The 17,420-nt window shown below is 29.8% G+C and overlaps 1 protein-coding gene across 1 annotated transcript; it reads left to right on the forward strand.

Moving 5' to 3' along the window:
- Nucleotides 1–8,296: 8,296 nt before the first annotated feature.
- Nucleotides 8,297–13,104, forward strand: LOC120152429 (agamous-like MADS-box protein MADS2). Its single transcript, XM_039164645.1, has 8 exons — nucleotides 8,297–8,888; nucleotides 10,287–10,365; nucleotides 10,507–10,568; nucleotides 11,433–11,532; nucleotides 11,754–11,795; nucleotides 11,884–11,925; nucleotides 12,336–12,472; nucleotides 12,913–13,104. The coding sequence occupies exons 1-8, from the start codon at nucleotides 8,704–8,706 to the stop codon at nucleotides 12,998–13,000; spliced, it is 735 nt and encodes a 244-aa protein (XP_039020576.1). The 5' UTR covers nucleotides 8,297–8,703; the 3' UTR covers nucleotides 13,001–13,104.
- The last annotated feature ends 4,316 nt before the right edge of the window (nucleotides 13,105–17,420 follow it).

Here is a 17,420-nt window from a genome sequence, read left to right on the forward strand (position 1 = left end):
CAAAATAATAAGTAGTAATTAAAGGCTTAACGGCTCGAAGTGACCTCAAACAATTTTAAAGATTATATCATTCCTTAATTATTTTTTAAAATGATATACATTTATAAGTAATTATATAAATGATACGTTCTTATTGAATAAATGGGTAATGTGATGGAAAAATAGAGCGGACACCAATCAAGAATAAATGAAGTTGTTGTTCTGAATATATTGTGATTAATTTAGATTATTAAAAAAACTATGATCAATACACCATATTTTCTCTCGGTTAGAAAACACACACATTTTGATACTTTTATTTGATAAATATGTTTATGGATCTGTACGAATCGAGTGATTTCAGTGATAGAAAAATTATTGTTATTCTTTGAGGTTTCAAGTTCGAGCATTAAGAATGTCAAGAGTGTGAGCGTTTAATATCAAATGGACGAGAGCTATCTTTAAATAAATATTACTTTGTACTTACTCTGTATTAATAAAAAAACTGTTTACTGGTCTTGTAAAATATGTTGTTGGAAAGTTAAATTATACTTTATTTTCTTTACACAAATTTTTACATAATCATCCAATTACTTTAATTTTCACTAAGAATGATTTTAATTTTAATTTTAAAATATATTTTCATTGTTAGAAGTATATGGTTTTAATGTATGAAATGTTATGTACTTTATTCACATTAGTTTAATTTGATTTAAAATGTTCATATATTAATTTTATTTAGTTTTTATTTTAATAGGTGATATAAGATGTATAGTATTGATATGTTAAAATCTTCTAATAAGCAATATAAAATGTTGTTGTTGTGCATTGCAATGTGGTTGTCCCTTGTTTGTATATGTAATGGGGTAAGGGGAGGTAAGATAGTAGGCTGCCCCCAACACCAGGTTGAGAGCAGCTTCCGTAGAAGACCTCCGAATTATGAAATATCCTCCGTGGGACTCGATCCCACGACCTCAAGGTTAAGAACCTTTTATGATCTATTGGTATAGTTTCAAAAACATAATATTTAAGCGAATAATGTCAGTTACTGTAAAAATATAATATATTATACATAATTTTATAATAATTTCGTTAATAAATTAAATTAAATTATTTTATAGTTTAAAAAAATAAATGGCAAAAAGGCATCATAGGCCCTACACTTTTAAAAAACCAATGTGTTCCCTATCGTTTTTTATCAACGTGGCCCTCTAACTCGAAAAAAGAATTCAATGTAGTCCTTTGACCAAAGTTTTTCGTTGTTGACCAACATTTCCGTTACTTTGTACTTATGTGGTACGTCAAGCAGCCCAACATCATATTTTTAACGATCAATTTGGCACTCCAACTCACAAAATAACTTAGGGCCAGATTGATCGCTAAAAATATGATGTTGGACTGTTTGACGTACCACATAAGTACAAAGTAACGGAAATGTTGGTCAATGACGGAAACGATGGTCAAAGGGTTGCATTAAATTCTTTTTTCAAGTTGGAGAGTCAATTGATCCAAAAAAAAAAGGATAGGGGACACATTGGTTTTTTTAAAGTTCAGGAGTCTCTGATACTTTTTGCCAAAATAAATATACATATTAGACGGGAAATATATTTTAGGCATCTACTAAGTATTGTAAAGATTACTTGCACGAACTAAGTAGTCTTTGTGGTAAAGGAATTGTTGTTATTCATTGAGGACCCAGATTTGAGCACTATAGATGTAAGGGGTGTGAGCATTTAATGTCGAAAGGTCGAAAGTTATCTTTGATTAGACACGACTTGTATTTACCCTAATTAATAAAAAAATTACTTAATATTTTGGTTTTATTGACAATTTACCTCTAAAATAGGTATCTTTTCTCAACTTGAAATGGACCATTTTTTTGTTCATAAGTGCTCGTATACTAATCCTTGCTTCTAAAATCACTCAAAAATGTTAAATATACAAATCAATCAGTCAAATAATGATATATCTCGTTGAAATTTATAAATCATAACAATTAATACTTGTATAATTACACATAATTATATCATAATTTATCTATTAGATGATTTTTTTAGAAATTTATTAAATCTAATATTAATCGAAGAAAAATGAAGGGAGGAATCTAAAAAAAGAAGAGTGCTCCTAGTGGATATAGAGTACGTAACCTTAAAGGAATATGGAAGAACTAAGATGACTAAGGATGGACTTAGAATGGGGCCGGACAAGGCAGTTGTCCCCTATAAATTTTAAATTCCTATATATTTTAGATATTTTTTTATTAAAAATATATTTTATTCCCCTAAATTCACGTGTTCAATTATTAATTGACTTTTAAACATGCTCGAACTGGCTTAACACTACCATGACTGATATTAAATTTAATAAATTACTTTATAGTAACATCGATATGTAAACTTTATTTTTTAAGTAATATATAAACATATATACCTTATTCAAATTTACACTTGCATCTTTGATGTCTAATCATAAAGGGAGAGAGGTGACAAATAGGATAAAGCATGTTTTCTGAATTCAGAAAAAGTGGGATAAAGAAGGTTAGCCACCATTCGTTTGAATTCTTCTTTAAATTTTAGAATCAGAGCATTTACTTTCTCATTAATGGCGACGAATCACTACATAACATATTAATAATTCTGAATTTATTTTCATATAATTATTATCTTCGTTTTTTTTTCCTTTTTAAGCGCAAAAGTTTTTCATAAAATCATTCATTTAAGATGTAAATATATGACTAATAAATTTATATATATATTTGTTACAACTTTACTGATAATTAATATTAAATATTTTAAGAATATATTTTTACCTACGACGATGTGTAACATTAAAACCTAATACTAGTTATTTATTGGATAAATTATGTATTTAGCAACTAAATTATCATTTTTGATCCGTTTTAGTACTTAAATTTTTATTTTTTTAAAATCATACTTAAAGTTTAGTTTTTGTTTCATTTTAGTGCATTGTTCAAAATTTAACGTTAAGTTTTGAAAAAAAAATGAAAGTTTATGTACTAAAACGGACCAAAATTGATAGTTTAGGTACTAAACGCGTAAAGTTTTTTACGGTGGGTACTAAAATGAAACAAAAACTAAATATTAAGTATGATTTGAAAGAATTAAAAGTTTAGATATTAAAACGAATCAAAACTGATAATTTAAATACTAAATGCATAGTTTACCCTTATTTATTTCAATATTTTTAATCAAAGCATTTTAATCTCTTTGTAATTTACAGCTGCTAGCAGGGACAGCAAAGAAATAAATTTGAAACCAATCAAACTTCGACACGTATTAATCAATTTTAAGGTAGATGACGACGTCCTGATACTTCTGAGCACAACTAGAATTTGATAGAAAATAGTTGCCATCATAACAAATTGAACTTTCACGCTCTTACTTGCCGCGTGATGTCACCCCCAATATTTTATAGATTTTACCATATTTTTAGTTGATTTTTATGTTTTATGTTGCAACTTACAATAGTTGGACAAAATTAGATAAATATGATTATTTTTAAAAATATTTTTTTATTAATATTTTTAAAAAGTATAACAATATAGCTGAGTGGGAAATTATTTAAAGGGTTGAACTGATTTTTTTTATCATGATAATGCGAGTTATATAAAAATTTACAACTTTGAAAGTTGATTTAAATATCTCAAATTAAATCCTAAATCATCAATAACATAAGTCACATAATTTAAGAAAAAACTATTTAATAAAAGGTAAAATCCATGGGATGTATAACAACTTAAACCCATAATAAAATTTAATATATAATTGGGTAAATTATATCATTGAAAACCTAATTATTGCTCTTTTTCACTTTAACCATCATTTTTAAAATTTTGTCAATCAAGTCACTCAACTATTTAAATGCATTCAATCAAGTCATTTGTCATTAACTACTGTCACGTTGCATCTTGATGATCGCTCGACTGTGCTGCCGAGTGGCATTGTGGAAAATATGGTTGTGCGAATAGATAAGTTTGTTCTCATCGACTTCATCATTTTGGATTGTGAAGCAGATAAATAAGTTCTCATTATTCTTGGACGCCCATTCCTTGATACAGGACGAGGCTTAATTAATATTGAAAAGGGAGAATTAACTATGCGTTTAAATGATGAACATATTACCTTTAATGTGTTAAATATTGTTTTTTACTTGAGTAATAACGCTGACTGTTTTTCACTTAATGTGAATGATATTTTTACCCAAGAGTATCTTAATGAATGCTATGACACTGAAGAAGCTATTGATGATGTTGTAGCAATTGATGAGACTACAGACAATGAATGTTGCAATAATTAGCTACAGAAGTACGAATCTCTAACTATGTCTGAGTGTGTTCCAAGTGCACTAAAGCCCTATATCGAAGAGCCTCCAAAGCTGGAATTGAAACCATTGCCAGAGCATTTGATGTATACTTATCTTGGAGATAACGAGTCTATTTCAGTCATTATTGCTATGCAGTTGACAATAGCACAGAAGGAATAGTTGATTATTGTGTTGTAACAACATAAGAAAGTCATCACTTGAAGCATTGCTGATATAAAGGGCATTAGTCCTTCACTTTATATGCATAAGATTTTGTTAGAAGACCCTGCTAGTAGCTCAATTGAACATCAGCGCCGATTGAATCTAATCATGAAGGGTTCGAAAGAAAATCATTAAATGGTTGGATGCTGGAATCATTTACCCAATTTCAGACAGCAAGTGGGTCAGCCCTATATAGTGTGCTCTAAAGAAGGTGACATTACTATAGTGACCAATGAAGAAAATGAGTTAGTTCACAAGAACCAATATTGGCTGAATGATATATATGGATTATAGGAAACTCAATAACGCTACAAGAAAATATCGCTTACTATTGTCATTCATAGATTAAATGTTAGACCGCCTTGCTTGTAATTCTTTCTAATGTTTCTTGGATGGGTATAGTGAAAACAATCAAATTGCTATTGCACCAAAGGACCAGGAGAAAACAACGTTCGCATGCCCTTACGCCACCTTTGCTTTTAGACGGATGTCGTTTGGCCTGTCTATTGTTATGACAACATTTCAGCGCTACATGATGGTTATCTTCTCTGGTAGAACCAAAACTACTAGCCCGAAATTTGGGGTGTTATAGAGACAACCTTAATATAGCTGATGTCATAATCCTTTTATCTCACGATATCTTGATAGAATATAAGACATGGAAAATGTCAACCTTATATCACTCTATCTTTAATTTCTTGGTACCCAATTGAACTAATTAAATAAATGATATTGATTTTTATCAACTCATTTAAGCATGGTCATGCATTTTTAGTCTCAATCTTCGAGGGCCCTGGGATATCTCTCTTATGATAAGAGGGATAAATTACATCTTAATCACTCACATCTCACTACATGCTTCATGTCATGTTCAAGCATAACCTTTATAATTTTCCGATTAAAGACAACATTTGATTATGTCAAAATGTAATAATAATCATGTTGAGAACTGTAGTAATTTCAGGTCTAAGGATTTAATGGCAAAATTGTTTTGAAATTAATATAAAACTTTAATTCATGTATTAATATCAAAATGAGTTGGTCCAATATTCATTCTTAACAAATACATATGAATTTGGTTTGAATCTCATTCACATATTCATCTAATGAATATCTATCGAAATTCATACCAATCTTATTTTATTATTGTTCCCACAATACTATCGATTAGGGATATTTAGAATAAGTAACAATATTATTCAATGATATTATAATAAAATTGTACGCAAATGATAATAATAAAATCCAATAATCAAAATATCATGTCATAGAGTATGCCAAAGGCACTAATGCTAATAATGTGCGCACGTCATTGCTGCTTGTTCTTTTGTACGGATTGACTACATGCAATTCGTTGATCTCGTATACTCACTTGAAACCGTAGTCAATGTTTATCAATACAAGTTTCCTTATATTGGAAATGAAAAGGATCTAGATGAAGGTGATGATGAACTTACAATACGACCAGATTTTACACTACAATGCGAAAAAAGGGTCATCCCTGATCAACGAGGATTTATTGTAACGAGGATTTGGTCGAACATTAAGAAAGAATCGGACAACTGAAGCTATGCAATATTTGTAGGAATCTCGGACACATGAAGAGCAAATATCCTAATCGATCATGCCCTCATATTGATTAATTTCTGTTAGATGTATTTTTTTATGTTATCCTTCAACAATATGATAATTAGTTTGGTTCGATACATAAATACTTTGGGAATCATCTTGGCTTCTAATCTTACAAATTACAAAAAATTTCATATTATCTACCCGAAAATACCCCGCCCCAAACATGTTTATCAAGCTATTTTAACTTTTCTTCATGTTCACAAACCAAGCTTTGGAACCATTTTGGATGTGATTTTTACCCCACTTACAATGTCTCGTATGTGCCGATATTACCATGAATTTTAAGATAAGTTACAATACTACGACTCTAATCTTATAAATTACAAAATTTTTTAGATGAACTACCCCCAAAAAAAAATCCCCTCAAATATGTCTATCAAACCATTTTAGCATTTTCTTCATACACAAAACAAGCTTTGGAACCATTTTAACGCGATTTTTAACCCGCTTACAAATTATCGTATACGTCAATATTGTCCTCAACTGAAAGATAAATTCCAATACTATGTCTCTAATCTTATATATTATGAAAATATTTAGAATAGCTACTCGAAGATACCCCTCAAACATGCATATAAAAGCTTGCGATTTGGGCTGGAATCGTATATACCTCGTATTTTGTATAACGCGAGGAATGTAAAAAACTACATGCGATAATTTGCCAAAATGTTTCAATATCTCGGGAACCTTGTGTTTCACAGAACATGAAGTCATTAATTTAAATATTAAATTACATTCCATGAAAAGTGTTTCCACGTTGGAAGAGACTCACACCTTATAGAACACGAAGAAGATAGACACATTTTGTAGGATGCAAGGTAGTCTTACGTGTACAATTTGAGGGTTATTTTTCCATTAAAAAAACTTGAATGAAAGGTATTAGCCCAATAAATTATTTTTTGGGTTGTTAAACTAATAATGTTAATCAAATATGTGATCTATTTGAAGGCTACGCAGTACGCACGCCTTTACCGATGGGTTAGTAAAGGGTTGCAACATAATTTATATATTTTATTTTAGTTAGTGACAGAAAAAAAAAGTAAAATCAATCAAATGAGAATTTGAACCTATGACTTAAAAGAAAATTTAATTTGTCTTAACCATAATTCCAACTCTCATATCCTTAAATTATATTTTAAAATTAATTTTTTTCTTTTACACATTTATACTTTTAATAATTATATATATATATATATATATATATATTTTTACTGAAAAATATATTGTTAATATTTTAAAATAAGAATAAAATATATTTTAAGTTAAACTAAGATTAAAATAAATGTATAAAATGAAGTTTTAAATTTTAAAATATAAAAAATCTTAATTTTTTTATTTTGAATATATATTAATAGTCATTTAAATTATATATGAAATATATTCAGTTATAAATTATACTAGGATATATATATAGAGAGAGAAGGATGTAATAATTAAAGGATATATATAGAAGAATATAATAGGTTTACATAGGTTCCCATGTTTGATTACCTGTGACCTTTCTTTCTTTATTTCTTTTCATCCAATAAGTATGTGGCATGTGTTACCATTAAATGAATAAAAATTAAAATAAACAAAATCTAAAAATAATCTTCAATCACATTATCTAATTATTTAATTATTATCAATCAATCCACCTACCATTAACAGTTAACTGAAGTGCTAACGTACTAGTTAAAAATTAATATAATTATACATTTTGTCCTCAATACTTATACACTCTATCAATTTGATCCTAATTTTAATTTAATTTAATAAATATTTTTTAATTATTACGTCAACCCTTTGGTCGATTGTTAATGATATGTGGCTTGATTGATAATAACTAAATAGATAAATGGTATGATTGAAAAAATAAAAGATAAGTGATAAAATAAAAGGAAAAATAACATATAGTTTACGCTAAGAAAAATACCATCAAGTCATCAACAAAACCGATAGGCGTTCAATTCTTAGAGCGTGTAATCAAACGCTAAAACTGAGAATGTGAAAAAATTGTTACTCAAAACAAGAACAACAAAATTTTGCAGTGACTATACGAAACGAGGAAAGAAAAACAACCCTAGAACAGCTAAATAATTATATATATTTTTAAAAGAAATAGATGTTACTTTTTTCTTAAATGAAAGCCTTGGGGTTAGAAAGCTGGAACTGGAGAAGAACCAAAGTTACGAGGAACTGAGCATTTCAAGCAAATTTTCTCTCGTTTTCTTTCTCTTTCTCTCTTGGTGTTATATTTGCTTTTTTCTCTTGAAAGGGTTTCAATAATCCTACTTTTCTTTTTTCCCTTTGTTTTTCACAAATTTGGTTACACTTTGGGACCTGAGATCCCTGACTTAGCAAAGAAAAAACCAAACCCTTCAACCAGCAGCTGCTTCCCAAGAACCAAGAAAACAACAGCATAATTTTAGCAAAAGAAGAAACGATTACATGTCATAGAGAAATAGTCGCTAATCTAAAGTTATAGAGGTGTCTGATTAGTATAAATATAGTAAGGCAATAAAGGGAAAAACCAAACCAAAAAGAGGTTTTTTTTTAAGGTAGACCATGGGGAGAGGAAGAGTAGAGTTGAAGAGGATAGAGAACAAGATAAATAGACAAGTTACATTTGCAAAGAGAAGAAATGGGTTGCTCAAGAAAGCTTATGAGCTCTCAGTTTTATGTGATGCTGAGGTTGCACTTATCATCTTCTCTAACCGTGGGAAGCTCTATGAGTTTTGTAGCAGCTCTAGGTATATCAACCCTTTTTCGGAGCTTTCTCTTTATTATCTCTTCTTTCTTCAGTTTGTCTTTTTGTTGTTGCTGTTTTGATCTGTGGATCTATTGATTTGTTTCGCTTTTATGTTGATTTTGAACTTGACTTATCTGATCTCGTTTTCTTGAGTACTTTATTTTTATGAGGATTTAGGAAGTTCATTAGGTTATAATTTCCATACTTTTGGCTTGTTGTTAGTTATCTGGTTATGAGTTTCTGATCATTCATTTATCTAATTCTTTACGTTATTTTTTTGAGGTTCGAGTCTAGTTTTTTTTCTTATAGAAGATCTGATTTCCATACAATTCATGTCTATAAAATTATAGAAGATGACCTTTTTTTTTAGGTTTTCTCTTGTTCAAGAATTAACTTTTACGAGTTTTCTTCTGCATATATCAGTTCAGGTGTAGAACTCTGATACCTTGTCATGGCAGATCGATCGAGCTAGCTAATAAAACACCAAGTTTTCTTCATTATTAGTACTGATGCTTCTTTGTGAAATTTCTCATATGGAACTTTTCTCAATGACACAAGTTCCATTTCGTCAAAATTACAGATGTTTTTCCCTAAACATGTTCAAGAAATTCTTACTAATAAATTGATTTCTTTTAATTTCTGGGGTCATTTAATAACACAGCATCTCATTACCGGTTCTTAGGACAAAGGTGTTAAAGTTTCACTAACAGTATTTATTGCATGTCCTTAATTAATAGAGGTTTTCCAGTTTTGATAAATCAATATTTGTAGTATTAGGAAACTATTTTATGTATACATGCATCGTTTAAGAAATCAGGTAAGAATATTGTAGACCTTTGAAGTTTTCCAGTTACTGATTTGTAAATTGAATAATATAACTTTTAATCGACCAGTCTATTTGTGGATCGGGTTAAATGTACTTTCAGACGAAGCTTTTCAAAACTGGCAGATACAGAATGTCATTTCCCCAGTAGGGTTATATTACCATTGGTCATTAGGGTGTCAAGTCCTGAAATGCCCGCACAATGATTTTTCTTCATCGGATGCATAATTGTACGTATGCTGTAAAGTTGATTCCATGATAAAAATGGCTTTAATTCCTCTCTTTTTGTTTGTGTTTTTAGCTTTTTTTTGTATTATACCAGTAGTGAAATAGAAGATTTAGGTTATGTTTTAGGTTCATGTTGTTTAGATTCATGCAAATCATTTGCTTTTTTAATGATTGAATATCACCCCATGTTTAGAAAAATTGAACAAGTTTACCATTATCCATGATGTAATACTAATAAACTACGTGTGTACATGAGCTTCAGTATTTCAATGCAAAGACGAACTATTCCATGTACAATTTAGCATCACGAATGATGAATGTCCTTTTTCGCTTTTGCTTTCCTCTCAGCATGCTCAGGACACTTGATAGATATCAGAAATGCAGTTATGGTGCTGTGGAAGTTACCAAGCCAGCCAAGGAGCTTGAGGTGATAGATTTTGGCAATGTTCATAAACTGTTTGATAGATTGTGTCTTAAAAAAATGGCTTAATAATCTGAAATATCTAACTTTTGTTTTTGATTGTTCTCCCCTAGTTTCACTCTTTGTTTTCGTTGTTTGCTGTTGCAGAGTAGCTATAGGGAGTACCTAAAAGTGAAAGCTAGATATGAAGAACTGCAACGAACACAGAGGTACTGCGTCAATTTTTCATATATGTAATATGTTAAACATGATTATGACAAGGAAGACAACATAAATAGCATATGAAAGCACATGTATGTGTTATGGGGTTATTACCTCTTCCCAAAAGACCTTTGGCAATTAGTATTAGAGTGATCCTTTGAATGCTTAATTTTACGTTGAGTGTCCTAGTAGGTGAGATAGACAAGATGAACAACTGTGACGATGATATAACAAGTTTGAGCTGAAAAAAATGTACACTCGAAGAGGTAAGGGACATTAATCTCACATCAAAAAAGAAGAGGCAAATCTTGAAGTTTAAAAGCAATAGTGCTACATATAAGTTATCACATATATCTTCTTTTGTTAAGAAGATAATTGTCTCGTATATTCAGGGCCGTGATTAGGTTGTCGGGGGTTCTGTGCAAATTTTTATAAAGAGACCCCTATTTTTTAGATATATTCGATTTCGGGGTCCCTATTTTTATGCTTCTTAATGGCAATAACTAATACATATATTCGATTTCGGGGCCTCTATTTTTATGCTTCTTAATGGCAACAATTGATATATATATTCGATTTCGGTGCCTCTATTTTTATGTTTCTTAATGGCAACAACCGATAGATATACTCGATTTCGAAGCCCTTATTTTTATGCTTATTAATAGCAACAACTGATAGATATACTCGATTTCGGACTCTTATTTTTTGGGGCCCTGTGCGGTCACCCACCCTGCACACCCTCAGCCACGCCCCTGCGTATATTATTCGTGTCATCTTTATTGTCATGATAATTTTTAACATATTATTCATAGTTGAAATATCTAAACATGAACAAGTTTATGTGCAATCTTGTTTGGTCCTTGATTCAACAGGAATCTCCTTGGTGAAGACTTGGGTCCATTGAACTCAAAGGAGCTTGAGCAGCTTGAGCACCAGCTTGAGTCGTCCTTGAAACATGTTCGCTCCACCAAGGTAATAATATCATGAGCAGTAAAGAGTGCCCCCCCCCCCCCATATACACACACACAACCCTCCCCGCGAGAAGATTAACCATAGTAATTTTGTGGCATAATTAACATTGTCAACTTCTCAATTCATTTGCTTCTTCATTTCCCTTTTAACTCCTTATATTTTCAAGTTTCACTTTCCATATTGTAACACTTTTTTTGTTTTGTTTCAATCTCTTTCTGCAGACCCAATATATGCTAGACCAGCTTTCTGATCTTCAGAACAAGGTAACAATCTGAATTTTGAGGGGGAAAAGCCGAAAAGTATTGGCAATGTTTTTGTGCTTCTAATGTACTAATGGGCTTTTAAGTACAGGAACAAATGCTAATGGAAGCTAACAGAGCTTTGTCCTTAAAGGTAAATTCATCTCTTAAATTATAAAAGCGATAGATTCCATCAACTTTTTAACTGTATATGATATGTCAAGTTGAAAGGACATAACTCTTGCCATAGTTTATGAAAGGGTTAATATATTATTAGATACCTTAATTTAGTTTTAAGATTTAAATTGGTACCTAATATTTTTTTGGGGTCCCATTTGATACCAAACTTGGTTTTTGTTACACATTTTAGATTTTAGACCAAGAAAAAGTACTGATATTGATTTGAATTATGAGACCAAATTCAAGTACTAGAAAATATACCTGAGGGTTTGTATTCACCTTTGAAAGAGTTCTACAAATTAAATCTGCATAGTTGAACTTCTGTAATATAAGTGACCCTAAGCAAGCATTTAGAGGAGTCAAACTTTTCTTGTGTTCTTACAGCTTGAGGACATTAATGCCAGCAATCAGTTTCGAGCACATTGGGAAGGTGGCGAGCAAAGTGTGTCATTCAATAACCAGCAGGCTCAATCCATGGGGTTCTATCAGCCATTGGAATGCAATCCAACTTTGCAGATAGGGTATGATTTCATCCTTTTTACTTTTTTTAAGAAATTATTTCATAAATCTCTATTGTCACATCATTTATGGTCTCAACAAGTAAAAATCACTCGCATCATATTTTTTTTCCACATATCACTAATTTATTTATAATTAAATGACACTGAAAAAAGGTAAAGATTCATCTTCGAAAAATTACATGGAGAAAACAATGAAATAAGTGGTTTTTTTATTGATTGAGACTATAGATTACTTGGTGACGAGTATTCATATAAAGTTTTTTTCATTCTAACAGAGTTTAAAATGTGTTCTGAAGTGGATGTGATGCCTTCAAATACATAGAAAAACATAGAAAAAATTAAACATGCTCATATCGAACATTTTCAACCCTCACTCGAATTTGAAAATCATAAGTATATCCCCATTTTTAATTTCTCAAATTATGTGTTTGCTGGTGCAGGTACTGCAATCCTGGAGCTTCAGACCAGATGGCTGCAACAAGTCATGCTCAGCAAGTCAATGGCTTTATCCCTGGATGGATGCTCTAAATTTTTGGTTCCATCATCAACATGGTTAAAATGATCATAAGCTCTAGTAGCTAAAAATGCTTCTTGATGATGTTTGAAATGTGTAAAAAATGGTTTCAAGAGCATATATGCATAATATCCTGAATTGACATAAAACACTACAGTACAGACTGAGTTTGCTGGTAAGACTATTGAGCCACAGACAAAAGGCTTGTGATTAAGTTTATATATATATATATATATATTGCTTTGACACTGGTTAAGAACTTATTACACTTCTATGATCATGTTGCCCAAAAATTTGGGGAATTGTTGTTGCCTGCATTTTTTGGGTGAAAGATGAAAGTTATTCTGCCATGCTTCATATCTTCTTATCTTCACTTGTTAAGAGTACAACCAATTTTAGTTAGTCATTAACTCATTATGAATAAAATGACTAGATATTGGTGCCTTGTATAGTTCTTTATATGGAGTAGGAAGATTGATGTGCCTTGTATGGTTCTTTATATGTACCAACTTTGTATATATATGGAATAGGCTTAATTATAAAATAAGTGACTAAACTATATCGTTTTTCCTAAATAGGTGCTCCAACTTTTTTTTTGAATCATCAGCGTCTAACGTTACAAACATATTATCATTTTAGGTGTTCCAACTTAATGGATGTTAAATTCCACCGTTAAGTGGCATGTGTCACGTTCTGATAATTTTAAAATATTATTTAAAATAAAATTAATAAAATTAAATATTTTAAAAAAAGGCTTAAGGGTTCCTTTTGCCCTTGTAGTATACTTAATTTATCATTTTATTCCATATCATATTTTTGCATCAATTTAGCCCTCAGAGTTAATTCAATTGTATCATTTTATATCCTAACCCTAACTTAAAACCATAAGTTATAAACCCTAAATCATAACCTCATAATGTATCATCTATAAATTATAAACCCTCACTTAAAGCCCTAAACAATAGTAAATATTTTAAATATTGGTACAATTGAGCAACTTTGAAAGTTAAATTGATGCGAAAATACGGTTAGGACGAAAAATGATAAATTTGATCTACTATAGGGAGAAAAAGTGACCTAAAACATTTTAAAAAAATTAAAAATACATCAAAACTTTGAAAAGTCCAATTTCAATCATTAAACCCACACCAGTCGTCATCATTTGACATCAATCGGACCTCTACCAAAGTCTCCACCCTACGACAAGCCAAACTTGACCATAAATACCACATCTCTGATGAAGGAAACAACAAAATCATGACTCCGACGAACTCAAACCCCCAAATTTGCGACACCTAGGTGATCCAACGACGCGTATAACGACAGTGGAGATGGCAATGACGGTGTCGACGACGATGACCATGACCGATAAAGGAGGTTAGGGATTTATGACTTTTAAGAATTTGAGGTTTTTTATAATTTTAGAAAATAGAGTTTTTTATAATTATAAAATAAGCGTCTAAATTGTATCGTTTTTAGATAAATGTTTTTTTATCATTCAAGTATCTAATGTTACAAATGTTATTAATTTAAGTGACTGAGATATAACGAGCGTTAAAAAATTATTTAACTGACATGTGTCAAGCTCTGTTAATTTTGATTTTTTTTTAAATTAAAAATATTATATTTATAAAAAAAACTCTATTCAATATCATTTCCAAATTTAACTTTAATTAAAATAGTTAAAAGAAAATAATTAAAATTTTGAGGAAATAAACTTTGAACGAGAATTAAAAATAATAAAAAAAGTTTAAGGATATTTTTGCCATCGTAATTGACCAAAATTATCTATATTGCTCTTTGTTTGTAATTGTTTAATGTTGTCTCCAATTTTTTATTTGTATTAATACTGTCCTTTGAACGATAATAATTATTGGCGACCGTTATGATGACGATATAATGATCTATAATCTAATTTGATCGATAGAAGCAAAAATGAAAGAGAAGAAAAAGACCAAAATAGTTTAAATAAAATGTGAGGGAAAATAAATAATCAAAACAGAAGAAATTTTTTAGGACATATAACCTCTATAAATTAATACTCGATAAATTAATTATTTCTCTAAATTAATATTTTTTTATTGATTTTGACTTGAGTCCAATTTCTAAATTAATAATTTCAATAAATTAATAAGATACTAATTTTTCGTCAAATCTTTATATAAATTTATGGCACCTTCAATATCATAAATTAATAATTCTATAAAATTAAAAATATAACTAGAACAATTTAATAAAATATGATTCTATTGTTATTTACCTCGTCTTAAAATTTAAATATAATTGCATTTCATCTCTAACTTTCCTTACTGCATCCAAAAGTTTTAGTGTTGTGTTCTTATATTGAAACAAAAAATTGTAAATAGTTGTTGCCGCTATGAGTGCTTCATTCAGCGTAATTGGTTACAAAGACATTGTATCATCTTCAGTTTCATCCTCGATAGAATTTTCAATAACACTAACTACAATTTCTTATAGAATTTTGACCTCTGAACATTTATCATTTTCATATGGGTAATCTAATTGGTGATTGACATCCATTTTATTACAATACTCAATGTCATTAATCATTGTATCAAGTTTATGAACGTCTTCTTTAGTAGTTACTTTATTTAAATTCCTTGAGGCTATTGCATCTTGCGAACGGATTTTACAGTGTCGAAAACAATTTGCTATTGACCCTTGCTTGAGCATTTATCATCTAAGTTGAGACTGCAAGAATTACAACATCAAAAATATTAGTCTTTTATGATTAGATTCGACTCCCAACTCATAGTCCTCTGATATCCTACAATAATTTTTTTTTTTATAATAGTGCATCTTGAAAGTTCTTATTACTCCTATATCACATGGTTAGATTTTTTATGTCATCTTGAAAGTTCCTATTATCCTCAATAGTCCTCTAATAGTCATGATTGGTTGGTTTTGATTTGAATTGATTTATAAAATGTTTGATGTTGTTTATATAGGGGTTGATTTCTTTACCATACATGAACTTGCATTTAATGTCATTTTGAAAGTTCTTATTACCCCAAATCATAGCCCTATAATAACCATGGTTCGTTGGTTTTGATTTAAACTGGCTAATCATAAATGTTTTAACTAGTACTACGTACTACTAAGGTTTTATTACAATACTCAATGTCATTAATCATTGTATCAAGTTTATGAACGTCTTCTTTAGTAGTTACTTTATTTAAATTCCTTGAGGCTATTGCATCTTGCGAACGGATTTTACAGTGTCGAAAACAATTTGCTATTGACCCTTGCTTGAGCATTTATCATCTAAGTTGAGACTGCAAGAATTACAACATCAAAAATATTAGTCTTTTATGGATTAGATTCGACTCCCAACTCATAGTCCTCTGATATCCTACAATAATTTTTTTTTTTATAATAGTGCATCTTGAAAGTTCTTATTACTCCTATATCACATGGTTAGATTTTTTATGTCATCTTGAAAGTTCCTATTATCCTCAATAGTCCTCTAATAGTCATGATTGGTTGGTTTTGATTTGAATTGATTTATAAAATGTTTGATGTTGTTTATATAGGGGTTGATTTCTTTACCATACATGAACTTGCATTTAATGTCATTTTGAAAGTTCTTATTACCCCAAATCATAGCCCTATAATAACCATGGTTCGTTGGTTTTGATTTAAACTGGCTAATCATAAATGTTTTAACTAGTACTACGTACTACTAAGGGTTCTTAATGAGTTGAGCAGCTCGAACTCGAGCTCGACTCGAGACCTTAACGAGTTGATTCGAGCAAAGTCCAACTCGACTCGATAAGTTCGAGAGTTGCTGGTTAATTTTTTATATAATTTTTCAGTAGTTATATTAAAAAATTATTTCATCAAAAATATTAATTTACTAATATATAATAAAAAAAGATAATGAATTGCTAATCTATTAATTTTCTAATAAACAACAAAAAAATACAAAATTATTAATTAGTGTTTTACTACAGTCAAAAATCAAACCATATTTATTATTTTAATGCATTTATAGATTGTTACTTTAGAGTTTAGACTTTGAAATTGTTTCATACACTCTTTTGATAATATTTTTGGTTAAATTTATTAATTTATGTTTATATTAAGCTTTGTATAGTATTATTAGTAGATTTCATATATAATTAAGAAAATAAGGTAAAAATTTCGGTGAGTTTAACGAGCAACAAGTTTTTTTAACGAGCACGAGTAGAGCAAAAATTTAAAGAGCTTAACGAGCAACGAGTCGAGTCGAGCAACAAATTTTTTTTAAGGTTATGTATTATATTTAATTAGTCACATTATACATGAACATCATTCAATTATTCACATTCTACATGAATATCATTTAATTAGTCAATATAATATATATGTTTTATTCAAGAAGAATAATGTAGGTCCGTTGAATCTGGAAAAAAAATCTCTAAATTAATAAAT

Source organism: Hibiscus syriacus, unplaced genomic scaffold, assembly GCF_006381635.1.
Source record: "Hibiscus syriacus cultivar Baekdansim isolate YM2019G1 unplaced genomic scaffold, ASM638163v2 tig00111088_pilon, whole genome shotgun sequence".
Classification (NCBI taxonomy): Eukaryota; Viridiplantae; Streptophyta; class Magnoliopsida; order Malvales; family Malvaceae; genus Hibiscus; species Hibiscus syriacus.

Coding starts and splice junctions, on each gene's coding strand:
- LOC120152429 (XM_039164645.1), top strand. CDS start 8,704: ATGGGGAGAGGAAGAGTAGAGTTGAAGAGGATAGAGAACAAGATAAAT. Junction 10,366..10,506: donor AGCCAGCCAAGGAGCTTGAG/GTGATAGATTTT, acceptor TTGCTGTTGCAG/AGTAGCTATAGGGAGTACCT. Junction 11,533..11,753: donor AACATGTTCGCTCCACCAAG/GTAATAATATCA, acceptor CTCTTTCTGCAG/ACCCAATATATGCTAGACCA.